Source organism: Micromesistius poutassou, assembly GCF_964030765.1.
Source record: "Micromesistius poutassou genome assembly, chromosome: 4".
Taxonomy (NCBI): Eukaryota; Metazoa; Chordata; class Actinopteri; order Gadiformes; family Gadidae; genus Micromesistius; species Micromesistius poutassou.
In genome coordinates this window covers 5,341,285-5,355,137 of record NC_140274.1, presented here as the reverse complement: position 1 = coordinate 5,355,137, position 13,853 = coordinate 5,341,285, and the positions used below count along the sequence as shown (strand labels likewise).

Sequence of the window (13,853 nt, the reverse complement as noted above, 5' to 3'; positions counted from 1 at the left end):
TTATTGGATGAGGTGAGGAAGGTAGTTTACTTGTCATCAAGTGTATACACTGTTGTTTTTTTTTAATCAGATTAGTGATTATTTAAAATATGAATTATTCTGTTTTTTTTATTTCTGTTCTCTTTTATCAAATATAATTACAGAATTATGTTTTACAAAACCTTTGATGTGGAGGTCAAGGGATTTGTATTTGTGTTGCTGGAGGAGGTGATGGAGGTGGAGGTGGAGGTTGTGTTGGTCAATGAGGGGAGGTGAAGTGGGTGGTTGTTTTGAGGGTTGAGGTGGAGGTGGAGGTTGTGTTGGTGGATGAGAAGTAGGAGGTGGAGGTGGGGGAGATGGTGGATGAGGTGAGGAAGGTGGTTGTGTTGCTGGATGAGGTGGAGGTGGAGGTTTATTGGTGGATGAGGGGAGGTGGAGGGGGTGGTTGTGTTGATGGGTGAGGTGGAGGAGGTGGAGGTTGTGTTGCTGGATGAGGTAGAGGTGGTGGTTGTGTTGCTGGATGAGAAGAAGGAGGTGGCGTGGGGGTGATGGTGGTGGAGGTGGTGTTGAAGGTGGTGATGGAGTTGGAGCAGGGGGTCATGGTGGTGGGGGGTGGTAGTGATGGTGGGGGTGGCTGTGGCTGGGGGGATGGCGGGGGTGGTGGAAGTGGTGATAGTGAAGGTGGGGGTAGGCGGTGGAGGGGGGCGGTGTACAGATGTTTCTTCGCCACATCACTTTTCGCAACAATATGGAGAACACAGTGGGTGGGGGCATCGGAAAAAGGAGCGAGAGTGAGATGGAGAGAGAGAGACGAAGAAAGAGAGAGAGAGATGCTGATGAGAGAGAGAGAAAGGCAGAATGGAGATGGAGAGAGAGAGAGCGAGTGGAGGACAGAGAGAGAGAGAGAGAGTCGAGGACAGAGAGAGAGAGAGGGAGAGAGAGGTTTGAGCAGATCAAAAGAAAAAAAGGAGGGAAGGAGGGGGTGTGAAGAGACAAGGGTGTAGGGGGAGGGGGAGGGGAGGACGGGGAGGAGGGGAAGGAGTCACAGAAAGAGAGAGGGAGAGACATGTTAAGGCAGAATATGAAGGGGAGATGGAGAGAAAAGGAGTGGGCGTAGAGGGAGTGAGAGACCGAAAGATGGGAGGGAGTTAGGGGCGGGAGGAGGGAGAGGAGGGGAGAGAGGAGAGAGGAGAGGAGGGAGTAAGAAGCGCAGGAGACAGGTACGGAGGTAGATTGGTAGAATGGGGATGAAAGAAAGACAGAAAAAGAATGTGTTCAACAAATGACATACAAAGGTAAAGGGTGAAAGGAGAGAGATCAACAGAGATAGAAAGGGATAATGGGAACGGGAGGAGGAGAGGTGGAATGCGTGGTGTGAGAGAGTGTGCACTATGCTGGTGCAGTATGGCTCGATGGTGTGTGTCGACGTGTGGCGCAGTCCGTCTATTGTACGCAGCAAAACAACCATAAACACACACACACACACACACACACACACACACACGAGTACACACACACCAGCAGATTGACTCTCTATATTGTCTGAGGCACCAACTTCAGCAACAACAAATAAACAAACGGCAGAAACTCCAAAACAAAAGGCTCTTCCGTGCCAGTTTGTGAATACTGGAGCCACGTCTATTCCCATGTTGAATTGTGTCAAACTTTTGTTGGACTCGAGCCTGTCATTATGAAATGAGCACCACTTTATTACAGGATCCATGTTGCCTCTGTCACTCACTGTGACGGCCAGGAGAGACATGTGACTGGAACATGAGGAGGCACAGGGGATTGTGGGAGATTTGGTATGGATGGATGGATGGATGAGAGGGAGGATGGAAAAATAAATGAAGATAAGAATGCAGAAAGAGGGAATGCCTGTGAAGAGGTTTCTGATAAATAAGTGACATCTGTCTGGTGTATAAAGTATAGCTGTGATGTGTATCTTTAGTGATAAAGTGTGAATAAAAACACTTGTTTTTTTGTAGGGCTTCATGAGTGCATTTGGTTGCGTTTCTGTTTGAGATCAATATCAAATAAAGCGAATGCATAACTCTTATAGGCTGAAAGAAACTATTCATTGAATCGGTCCACTTTAGCCTCTCTTCTCTTGTACCCGAGCAGAATATGTGATGAGAAGATGTGATCAGAAAGAAAAATAAACACAGATTTACCTGGCCTTCAGACCGACAATGAACAGGATAAATGCAAGAGAGGCGAGAGTGCCTTTTTATTTACTCCGTAGTCATGGTAACGGTGCGAGACGCATGTGGGGGTAAGGAACCGATCGTACGTTCTCCACCCCTGCATGGTCTCTCTCCGCAGCCCATTTAGATGGTCGTCTGTGATACGCCGAACATGCCTGCAGTGTGTGCGTTTCCCTCTTTGCATGTGTGTGTTTTAATGTTGGTGTGGGTCTGTGTATGTGTGTGTGTGTGTGTGTGTGTGTGTGTGTGTGTGGGGGGGTGTGTGTGTGTGTGTGTGTGTGTGTGTGTGTGTGTGTCTGTGTGGATGTGGGTGTGTGTGTGTGTGTGTGTGTCTGTGTGGATGTGGGTGTGTGTTTGTGTGGATGTGTGTGTGTGTGTGTGTGTGTGTGTGTGTGTGTGTGTTTTAACGGTGGGTGTGTGCGGGAGGATTGGGTTGGTGGAGGGGGGGCACAGGACTAAAACACTGATGAGTTGCGCCCTTCGCTTGCTTTACCTCCCCCTCTTGCGCTCTTTCTCTCTCTCCCTATCGCTCTCTCCAGCTCTCTCACCCTTCACTGCCATGGTCCTTGGCAGGTCTGCGTTGCCATGGCAATGCTCACATTGCCGCAGGCTGGCTGCAGCGAAGCGCGCTGGTTAAAAAGAAGCAAGTGAGAGAGTGATAGAGAGAGAGAGAGAGAGGGGGGGGGATAGAGAGAGAGAGAGAGAGAGAGAGAGGGGGGGGGGGATAGAGAGAGAGAGAGAGAGAAATAGAGACAGAAAGACGGAGGGAGAGAGAAAGCAAGAGAGGGAGAGAGGGATATATGTGTGTGTATATATATATATATATATATACACACATATAGAGAGAGAGAGAGAGCGAGAGAGAGAGAGAAAGCGAGAGAGAGAGAGAGAGAGAGAGATAGAGAGAGAGAGAGAGAGAGAGAGAGCGACAGAGAGAGATAGAAAGTGAAAGAGGGGGAGAGAGAGAGAGATAACGAAAGAAAGAGATACAGAGAGAGATCACTGCAGAAAGGGGGATGATGAAAGTGGTGGTGGAAGAAGAAAGGAAAAGAGGGGAGGGGAGGAGGGGGTAGTGTAGTAAGTGAGAATTGGCTCTGCGAATTGGCTCTGCAATTCATTGCCTCTACACCACATCCAAACACCTCCTGTTTCTCCTCTCCCACCCCCTCCCCCCAGCCTCCGTCTCCCCCCCCCCTCCCCCCACATGGTGTCATTAGCATGGGCCGGGCCGGCCAGGGAGCCGGGCAGAGAGCGCTGGCTGCTGCTGCTGCTCCACTCGGCAGTCTGAACACGTTGGACCCAAACTTCAGACCGCATTCAATTATTCATCCTCCAGCTCGCTAGACAGCGCTGTAGCCCCCCCTACAGCCCCCCAGCCCAGTCACCGGCTTATCACACACACAAACACAAACACACACACATGTGCACACTGAGCCACACACACGTGCACACACACACACACACACACAAACACACACACACACACACATATATGCACATGCAAACACACACACACGCACGCATACATATACAAATACACACACACACATGTGCACAAACACACACATGTGCACACACATGCACACATACGCACACACACAGACACACACACAGACACACACACACACATGCACACACACACACACACACACATATGCACATGCAAACACACATGCACCCAAACACACACACACACACACACACTATTTTCAACAAACACATCCACGCATACACACATCCACGCATACACACAATCCCCACAAACACACACACACACACACACACGCACACATGCACACCGACACACTCATCCATAAACACAAACACACACACATACCAACTTTTACCTAGACAAACACGACAGCAAACCCTCCCAAGCGTTCAAGGCATGCACCACACATGCGGGAGGCAGCGTGGCAGGGAGAGCCCCCGGGCCGTTAACGCGCCCTGGTCGCACGCGGCCCCCATGCATCACGCTGCTGCCTCAGAGCGACAGAGCGCATTACAGAGAAGACACGCCAGGCAGGGACGCAGGCCGGCTGCAGGCTCCTGACAGGTGTGAGATTAGCTGTCTGCCAGGGAGCTTCAGCACCGAGCCAGGAGGTGTTAGTGGGTCGTGGTCCTTCTTCTTACTCCGCTGCGTCCGTTTTCATCGTCCTCCTCCTCCTCCTCCTCCTCCTCCTCCTCCTCACCGGGGGATCCGACCCAATCAGCTCCCCGTGGTGTCGCGGGGCCGTAATGGATGCGTGGCCGCTGACAGATCCAAGCCCCCGGAGAAGTTTTGTCTGTGTCTATTTTGAGATGCTGGTCTGTAGCATATGTCCGTACATCCATTCTGTTTTCACATGATGGGTTTTGTTAGTGGTCTGAATGTCCCCACTGTGGTTTGAAGCCTGCATTACTTGAGAATACAAGATGGAAAATAAGAGTTGTCTAACTGTTGGTCATGAACCATGTATCTATTTTGATCGAGATAAAACCTCTAGGAAGCCTGTACTGCAGAGTCAATTCTGCACCGGGATATCTCTTCCACACATACTAGCACTATTTCTTTCCCTCAACTTCCAATGATCTCTGGGGCAAACAGCACAAATTACACCGCAATACCGCATCATGTGAAACATCAAACCTTCTACGCACATGCTCCTCTACTCATACATATCAATAGATTTATCTTGTTTATCTCTGTTTAACTCCTATTACTCCCCTTTACTTCTGCTGTGATGGTGACACCCTGATTCCCCGTGGGTAGAATGACTAAACCTGGGATGACTAATATATGTCTTATCTGATCTACAGGGAATGATGTGCACGCTCATTACCAAACAACAGCACATAGTCTGCTGAGCTCCCCATGTATCCAGCAGGCTTTGAAGCAGCCATTACTCTTACTGCCCATTGGCTGGGATTTGACCTCGCGACCCACCGGGTTTCTATTGTCGGTGTGTTCAGGGGGATTCATACACAGTGCTGTTGCTAAGATACAGCTGGGCAGCCTTTTTAGCGCAGTAGTAGAATCCTCCCCTCCCGGAATCACTGCCAGTTGTCTTGCAGTGACTTTCAGTGGCTTTGTGTGTGTTGTGTGTGTGGATAGGATTTCTATGGTGTTTGTGTGTGTGTGTGCGTATGTAGGATTTCTATGGTGTATGTGTGTGTATAGTATTTATATGGTGTGTGTGTGTGTGTGTGTGTGTGTAGGATCTCTATGGTGTGTGTGTGTGTGTGTGTGTGTAGTATTTATATGGTGTTCGTGTGTGTGTGTAGGTGTGTATGTGTGTGTATAGTATAATTATATGGTGTGTGTGTGTGTGTGTGTGTGTGTGTGTGTGTATGTGTTTATATAGGATGTATGTGTGTTCTGTGTTTGTGTATCATATATATACAGTATACATATAAAGTATGTGTTAACGTCACAAAAACCCCAGTGTAAACTATTATATTGGGCAATGTCTGTATTTCAAAACAATTAATTAAATTCTACCATTATAGGCCTTATAGACTGTGAAGACTGTGGTGTGTAATGAATACACAAAAAACGCTATACCTCTGTCGGAAAATGAAATGGCTGCTCTAAACAAATGCAAATTGAAAAAAAAAAAAAATATATATATATATATATAGCCTATATATTGTGTGCACCAACCGGGTTAGTGAGTGGAGTCAGCCGGCTAGCCCGCGTCCTCAGGGCTCTCTATTGTAGCGTGCACATTGCTGTGCACATAGGCCCACACAACAGATCCTGTATTGATACGCCTATACTGAAAGATTTTGTCTGGCTATGGAGAAGATGCCGAAAATCAACCCAACACATGATGCGTCGTCATTGTAAAACGGGAGGACAGGTGCCCGGCCATGCCCGAGACAAGTCCATTAACCGCAGCACCGATACATGTGGGTACTGTTGTCTGCTCCGACATCATAGATCCACAGCGGTTCACTTTGCTCCAGCACCCCCTGAGGCGAGGATTTCATCATTCACCCGACGCTACAACAACAAAGACAACAACCCACTCTACACCCTTCCGTTTCCAAACATAGTCCTATCCTATTAAAACGGGAACATATAAATATAGCCTGTCTACACAGTCAACACATACGACTGATGGGGAAGAGGGTGACGGGGGATTTAAGGGGGTAAACGGCCGGTGCAGGCTGATCAATAGGGAGCCCTGCAGCACGTGGCCGGGGCTCGGCTACAGACGCGGAGAGATGGGCGCCAGGCGTGTGCTCATTAGGAAGCAGGACCATACTTCGGTGCAGCGCGGGGAAAAAGGACCCCGGGTGGGGGGGCTGGTGATGTAGTGTGTTAAAATGAGAGAGTGGAGGGAGCCGTGTGAGAGAGAGAGAGAGAGAGAGAGAGAGAGAGAGAGAGAGAGAGAGAGAGAGAGAGAGAGAGAGAGAGAGAGAGAGAGAGAGAGAGAGAGAGAGAGAGAGAGAGAGAGAGAGAGAGAGAGAGACCTCAAACGTTCTGCCAACGAAATTCTGGAATGGCATTTTTTCACCTGTGTGTCTTGCCAAACGATTCTATCACGACGGTATGAAAAGAGGGGGAAATAGTGTAACCAGTCTGCCTATTTTTCCGGTGTGAGTAAATGTGTATAAAAAAATTATGAACCTTGAAAAAAACAAGTAAACGAGGTGAATGCAGTCGTTGAGGCCCATGGTCAGAAGCGCTACATGCGGCTGGTTGGACCGCCAAGAACCAACATGTGAGTCAGAGCGCCATCTACCGGGCAGCCGCCGGACTCTAGACTCGCTCGTTTTATGGGCTTTATTAAACGGTTACCAGTCTGACTCAAATGTAAATCTTGGCTGTGCTGTAGGGAACTCCAAAAATAGCGAGCCAAGTGCAGCACAACATGATTATACAAAGACTGCTTTATTCACCCATCAGTATAAAATGAAATGAAAACGAATTCAGCTGCCTTTCCACTCCAACTCCTAACAGAAATCTTTGTTGCACAATTCTTCCGTGGCTGTATCAGTTCATTTCGGACTGGATGAAATCATGGAGAAAGTGAAACCTCTTGATTATCTGGAATTTATTTGAAGAGCCCAAAAAATTAACCAACCACATGTATATCTACAGCAAAGCGGAGACACAGAACATCCTAGTCCTAAAATACACACTAAATGCATTTTATAACAACTGGAATGAATCATACTTGGCAACCCGAACATGACAACTCTGTTTACTGAATACTTTCAAAGCGTACGGCACTAGCGCACTGTTGTGTAACTATATACACAAACATGGCAACGGAGCCAGAGCAACGCAACACAAAAGGCTGACCGGGCGAGGGGTGAAACAGACATATTACCTGATCCAAGCTTTACTAGCATGTGGTGTTAATTAGGCATGTTGGCGTGGTACATTGAGTCCAAGCAAAACCACTAATTAAATTGAGCCAAACCATCAAACTTGTCACACCAAAACAAACCCTGACAGAATGAGGGCTAGGCTTCCTCCGCTCGGCTTTTCCTTTTCTTTTTCTTCCTCTTGGCCGAGCCCTCGAGATCTTCAAAAGAGAAGTCCATGGGTTCACACTTCACCACCACCGCCACCGCCTCCTCCTCCTTCACCTCTCCCAGCACCTCCTCCCGCGCCCCATCCCGCTCCTTCTCCTTGTCCTTCTTACGCTTCTTCTTCTTCCTCCTCTCCTCGAGAAGTCCCGCCTCGTTGCTCTCCGTCCGCTCCTCCTCCTCCTCCTCCTCCTGCTGGAAGGGCGTCCCGACGGGCTCCATCTTCACCTCCACCTCCACCTCCACCCCCCCCGCCGCCGGGTCTTCACTCTCCAACTTGATCCTCTTCTCCCTCCTCCTCCTCTTCCTCTCCTTCCTCCTCTCCTCCTCCGTCATCTCCTCCTCCGTGGGGAAGTGTTTGACCACGCGGGGCCGCAGGGTGGCCGAGGACGGGCCCGTGGCGCCGGCGTCCAGCTCGCTCTCCGCCACGCAGGTCAGCGTGGGCGTCTTGGAGCCGAAGGGGAGGAAGCGCTGCTTCAGCCCCGAGGGGATGACCGGCGCCGGGGCGGCCGGGATGGCCTGGGGCCGGAGGAGGGAGTCGCCGACGTCGCCGTAGATCTCGCACACGTTGAGCACGCCGGAGAAGGTGGGGCCGCACACCACCCGGGACGAGGCCGGGCCGGCGGCCGTCAGCAGGTGGAGGTCCGCGGGGTTGCGGTTGGCGGCCAGCACGCTGTAGAGGCCCTGGCGGGAGCCTTCGCCGCTACCTGCCGCTCCACCGCCGGGCGCCGCTGCCACGCGTACCGTCTGGAGGCCGGAGAGGGGCACCGCCACGCCGCTGAATCTGGATGGACGGCAGAGCAGAGGCGTTAGTTAGCGATCGATTTCGTAGATGCTTTTATCCTGAGGGACCTTTTTACAAAAGCAATATGTAATTACGAGCATGTAAAGGGTAAAGGTTATGGTTCCCTGTCGACGCAACGCAAGGGGGTTTACGGACCCATTACGTCTTTGTGGACCCTCCTTGCGTCCACCGCAAGGGCCTCCCAAAACGTTTAACCGTGTGTCGAGGCGATGCAGCAGCAAGGGCTGTGATTGGTCCCCTCACTAGAACCCGACACAGACCCAACAGAGGTTCACGACTGCGTCAAAGCGTCTGTGTGGTCATTGCGTTGCGTCGATGTGGAACCATAATCAGCCCTTTTAATTGGCTCCAGGACGCCTACAGGTGTTGGAGTTGGAACCCAGACCCTAATGGCTTAATGGGTCAGACACCGTATCCATTGTGCTACCCGGCCCTAGAGGTCACCCTTCAGCAAGGAAGATAGAAAGAAGAAGTGATAATCTGGTTGGAAGCAGAAGACAAAAGCAGGCTGGTTGATACCACAAGAGATCCCACATGTTAAAGCCTCAGTAAAGATAGATTGACCTCTATATGCTGCCCTGCAGACAGTTTTCTAGAATTAACCTACCGTTTACCAGTGTTTTCATTTGGTCCAAAATGCTGTATAATAGTCAACATCATCAATGTGCATAACTTCATGTAGAATATATTGTAACAGGGATTTCAGTACACCCCTTTAGAATCGCTACTCAATACGTCACACAGTTAAATATATCATGTGTAATATACAATGTGACTAGACAGAGAGGAAGAGAGAGTTTATGTACCGTTCTGGGTTGAAACTGGCAGGGGCTTTTATGAGCCATAATTCTGTGTTTTTATTTTTCAGACTGTTGCTCAGAGTGCTGCTACAGGGCTTGTGGGTGAAGGACACAAAGTCGTCCGGACACTTGTATGCGTTATGCTTCGTCACTGTGAATAAGAACAGAGGTAGAGATTAAATCACGCAGTCTACATCAGACTACATAAAAAAGTTTATAGCACATAAGACATCAGTTTATACATTATTTACACGTATACATTTTGTGCTCATAATATACATTTATGTTTTACGTTTTCACAGTACTCTCAGTACACTGTTTGTGATATGTTACAATGTTATAATGCAAACGTCAGTCTTTTTGAATTCAGATACAAGTGAACTACAATAATAGGTTATGGTCATCATCAATAAGCTACGTGCATGATCAACATCTCAAATCTGCGGAGCATTTCTACACACAGCAGGCGATACCAACGTAACCCCGTAGTACATTGGCCCAAATCTGCTCTCTATACTACTGCGAAGGAAAGTTCGCATATCGTTTATAAGTTTAACATACCTATTCGGATCGGCGAACCGGTCGGCGCAGTAGTTGGGCTATCTTCTTCGTCTTCACTCGACGAGTTTGAGATATCGCCTGGCATTTTGATCTAAACGTTCAGATCGCCCGGTATATCTAGAAACACATGGCGCTCACAGCGGAGAATGAACATGTGTTGACAAAAAAATAAACTTTGACCTCTGCAACTTCCACTTCCGCTCCCCTTCACGTTGTAGTCCTGATATTGACTCTCCCGTATACTTCAGCATTACTTGCAGTCCACAAGAAAACAACACCTCCCAGAATCCACCACCGCGTGTTGCGTAACGCCCCAGAGTCCATCTCGGAAGCAGTTGACAGCAGAAGAAAGAGTCGGACTGGATAATCAAAACAAAACTTCCCCAAACAACAGCGACTACAACGCACCACCTGGAGCGTTTTCGCCAAGTTTAGAATGCGTTACGTTGTCCTGAAAATGTTTCAAACATTTTAAGACTCACATTTTTCTTGAAAAATACTGCCCGTGGCTGTCCAATCTAAATAGGTTAACGCTAGCTGACGTGAGCTAACACATTAGCTGGCTCGCCATGTCGTCACCGTCCTCCTCCAGGCGCCAGTGGTGCTACCTCTGCGACCTGCCCAAGATGCCCTGGACGGTGGTGTGGGACTTCAGCGAGGTGGTGTGCCGGGGCTGCGTTAACTACGAGGGAGCCAACCAGATAGAGTTCCTCATTGCCAGCGCCCGGCAGCTGAAAAGGACTCACGGGATGCAAGACGGCGCCGTCAGGTCCCCCGGTCCAGCCAACAAACACAGCACGGTGGGTAGGGGGGATGGGGATGGGAGCAGGTCGCATCCTGAACGCTTTGAGCGACCCACAAGAGGAGAGAGTACCGCGTCTAGTGCCCGAGTGCCCCCCAACGGGATGCATCGCGACGGGCAGCAACAGCCACAAGAGGTCCACCGCCAAAGCCCCAGCGCCAACCGGAGACCCATGCTCGCGGCCGCCATCCCGCCAAGTCTCTCTCAGGGCATGGCCGGGATCCCCCACGGGTTGCTAGCGGGCATGCCCGCAGGCCTAACGGCCCGAACGGCCCCAATGAGCAGCCCCCTGATCTTCCCCGCACCTGTGCTTGCTGAGATGAGCCGGAGGCAGCTGGGCATCGGCATGGGGATAGCCCCTTTCATCACGCCAGAGCTGGAGCGGGAGCTCAGCTCGTCCCAGTCCAAACAACAGACCCAGATGCACTCGGCCGTAGCCGGCAGCAGTGGAGGCAAGAGCGCGGGTCTGCCATCGTCTTCCATGGCGGGAGGTGTGAGCCAGACTAGCCCCAAGCCTGCGTCCTCCCCGGCCAGGCAGCCCCGCCCCCTTGCAGCCCGGTCCGGAGGAGAGGCCCTGGGGTCCAGCACAAGCTCCGAGGCGGCCACTACCGCAGCAGCGCTCCCCCATGCCGGGGCCTCAGAGCTGGGGTCCGCGTCGGCCGGCAACACCCTCTCTACCGGAGCCACGCTCTCCTGCACCCTCTGTCACGAACGCCTGGAGGACACACACTTTGTCCAGTGTCCGTCGGTGCCAGGCCATCGGTTAGTGTCCCTCTCGGGTTTTGTCTGAATGTCCTGCACTTCTTTGTACAGAAACCGCTGAAATATGTTCAATTCAAATCAGACTACAGACTCCCCTGTAGTGTGCAGTGCAATACTGATTATGTTCCACTCCCACCCTAAAGTCTTGTTTAGTTTTTATTGACTAATACCCCTCACCCTGCATCTCCTTCCCCCCAGGTTCTGCTTCCCGTGCACCAGGGGGTACATCCAAAGCCGGAGGGGCGACGGGGAAGTGTACTGCCCCAGCGGAGAGCGCTGTCCCCTGGACAGCTCTCCAAACAGCCCCCCCTGGGCCTTCATGCAGGGAGAGGTGTCCACCATCCTGGGCACGGGAGGGCCTGCCGCGGTAGCTGCGTCTGGAGCTGGAGCTGGTTCTGGTGGTGGCGACATCACAGTGAAGAAAGAGAGGGAGACATGATGGTGTGTGTTGTGGAGCAGCCATCTCCTTGACGACAACAGGTTTGGTCACACTCACTTTTCTTGTGTCTTCATAAATCACGTCTGATACTAAATAATGTTACTCCCAGTAAGAAAATGTGTTTTTTGGTGTCCGGGAGATGGGGGACGGAGATGGTTGTATTTTGAAGACTTTTTAACTAGTTTAAATGTAGGATTTAGTTTTTTCTATATATATTGATTATAGATATTGATTTTTGTCGTAGCTGAAACTCCTAGACCTCATGAATGCAGCACAATGTTGTAATGTTGCAAAAATCTCTCTTTCTCTGTCTCTCTCTCTGCAGAGTTCATTCTGACACCTGATCAGTGGCTTTGTACAGAACCCAGATAGGAGGAATCTCAGACCCCCTCACCAGTGTTCAACAGAACATGGTACCAGACACAGGTTGGACTCGGTTGAACCCACAGATCGGCGTCCCCTGATGCCCAACACACTGGCTGTCCGCGCCTACATTTCAACAGCCCTCATCTCGCTGTATTTACATTTTTGAATACATATTTTTTTTAACTGTAAACTCCACAGCCGTAGTTTGTAGTAGATGAACTGTGTGCTATCGCCCCGTTTAGAAAATATACAAAATATAAAAAATCTGCCAAAGAAAAAATAAAATCAATCAAGAAACAGACCCCGCCCCCTTGGTTCTGAGTGACACATCAACGGTTGAGGACATTTCCAGGTGTTGTTCATTTTTTGTTGTGTTTCATAGATTTCAGTTATTTTACGCAATGCAGACTCTGACCTGCATGCAGAGAGGATAAGGTTAGCCTGTGTTGCAACAACCAGTTAATGTATGATGTCGCCGCATCGACCTGCTGCCTGGCTCCCCCTCTCCCCCGCTGTGTCACTCAGACCCCCCCCCCCAAGCCCCCCCCCCCCTCCATGCTGCGTTGCTCAACCCCCAACCCCCCGTGCTGCGTCGCTAAAAAACAACCACGCCGTCCGGCTGCCCCTCCATGTAACCCTGAATGTAAGAGAGTATCTTCTGCTAGTTCCTAGGATTTTTTTTTTTATATTAGAGTGTTTGAATGGCCTTTACTGTATAGTATATAAATTATATATAAGCCATCATTTACCTTTACATTAAGGGCATTTAGCAGACGCTTTACTCCAAAGCGATTGATGTACATTTGTCAGAAGAAAGAGAAACAACAATCGACCACAATAATTTACAATCGTACACGAGTATACATTTGCCCTTTATATTTCGCCCAATCTACCCAAACAGAGCCGTTTGGTTTGGGCCCGCTGCACGTCTCAGTGCAATCACACCATGGAAGAGAACACCGTTTATTTGCCATGTTGTGACCTCTTTATGAGGAGTTCCAACATTAAGGTTAAACCGTTGGGTTTCTGGGTTTGGTTTCCCTTTTGATAAAATATTAAAATACAAGCACAGACGAACCAAAGGTAGATTTATACCCCAGCAAGTATTTCTGGATGTAAATTTGTATTTTCTAAAAAAAAAAAAAAAAAAAAGAAAGACTGAATATCTTGACCAGGTCTTCTAAATCATAATATCTCCATTTAGCCATAATGTTTATAAACAGGAATTTACGTAGAGAAAATGTATAATAAAAAGATATATATATATTCCCCAGCCACACACATCAGGTCTGCACTAAGGACTTGTCCTGGAAATTTTGTTTAAGTTGAATACGCTTCTAAGCAGCCATCAGTAAGTGCCTTTCTAAGATGCCCACAGTCTCTCAGTAAGTCTGTCTGTTAGTCAGTCTGCCTGTCCATCTATCTGTCAGGCTTGCAATGATCTCCTTTTGGTTTGTGTTTTTTGAAATTGAGTCACAAGTGAATGTTTGTGTTTTTAGTTTCCATATAATGGTTCCTTCGGTCTCTCCTAGTGCTTTGTGTCCCTGCAGGGGACCTGTAGTTTTTGCTTGTTTTTGTTTCTTTGGGTGAAGCTTATCAGGCTGTGCAC

At 49.4% G+C, this 13,853-nt stretch overlaps 2 protein-coding genes across 2 annotated transcripts in view; one reads left to right on the top strand and one right to left on the bottom strand.

Moving 5' to 3' along the window:
- Positions 1 to 7,203: 7,203 nt before the first annotated feature.
- polr1g (RNA polymerase I subunit G) lies at positions 7,204 to 10,014 on the bottom strand. Its single transcript, XM_084467124.1, has 3 exons — positions 9,876 to 10,014; positions 9,321 to 9,465; positions 7,204 to 8,493 (listed from the first exon to the last, which is right to left on the bottom strand). The coding sequence occupies exons 1-3, from the start codon at positions 9,958 to 9,960 to the stop codon at positions 7,644 to 7,646; spliced, it is 1,080 nt and encodes a 359-aa protein (XP_084323250.1). The 5' UTR covers positions 9,961 to 10,014; the 3' UTR covers positions 7,204 to 7,643.
- Positions 10,015 to 10,444: 430 nt separating this feature from the next.
- LOC311342285 (interferon regulatory factor 2-binding protein 1-like) overlaps positions 10,445 to 13,853 on the top strand; it is a gene marked incomplete at its 5' end in the record, with an annotated part of 3,544 nt that continues 135 nt past the window's right edge. The window contains 3 exons of the mRNA XM_084467123.1: positions 10,445 to 11,439; positions 11,638 to 11,919; positions 12,204 to 13,853. The exon at positions 12,204 to 13,853 is cut by the window's right edge and continues 135 nt beyond it. Of these exons, the coding sequence (XP_084323249.1) occupies positions 10,445 to 11,439; positions 11,638 to 11,878 (1,236 nt within the window). The 3' untranslated portion in view covers positions 11,879 to 11,919; positions 12,204 to 13,853. The remainder of the gene's footprint in view (positions 11,440 to 11,637; positions 11,920 to 12,203) is intronic.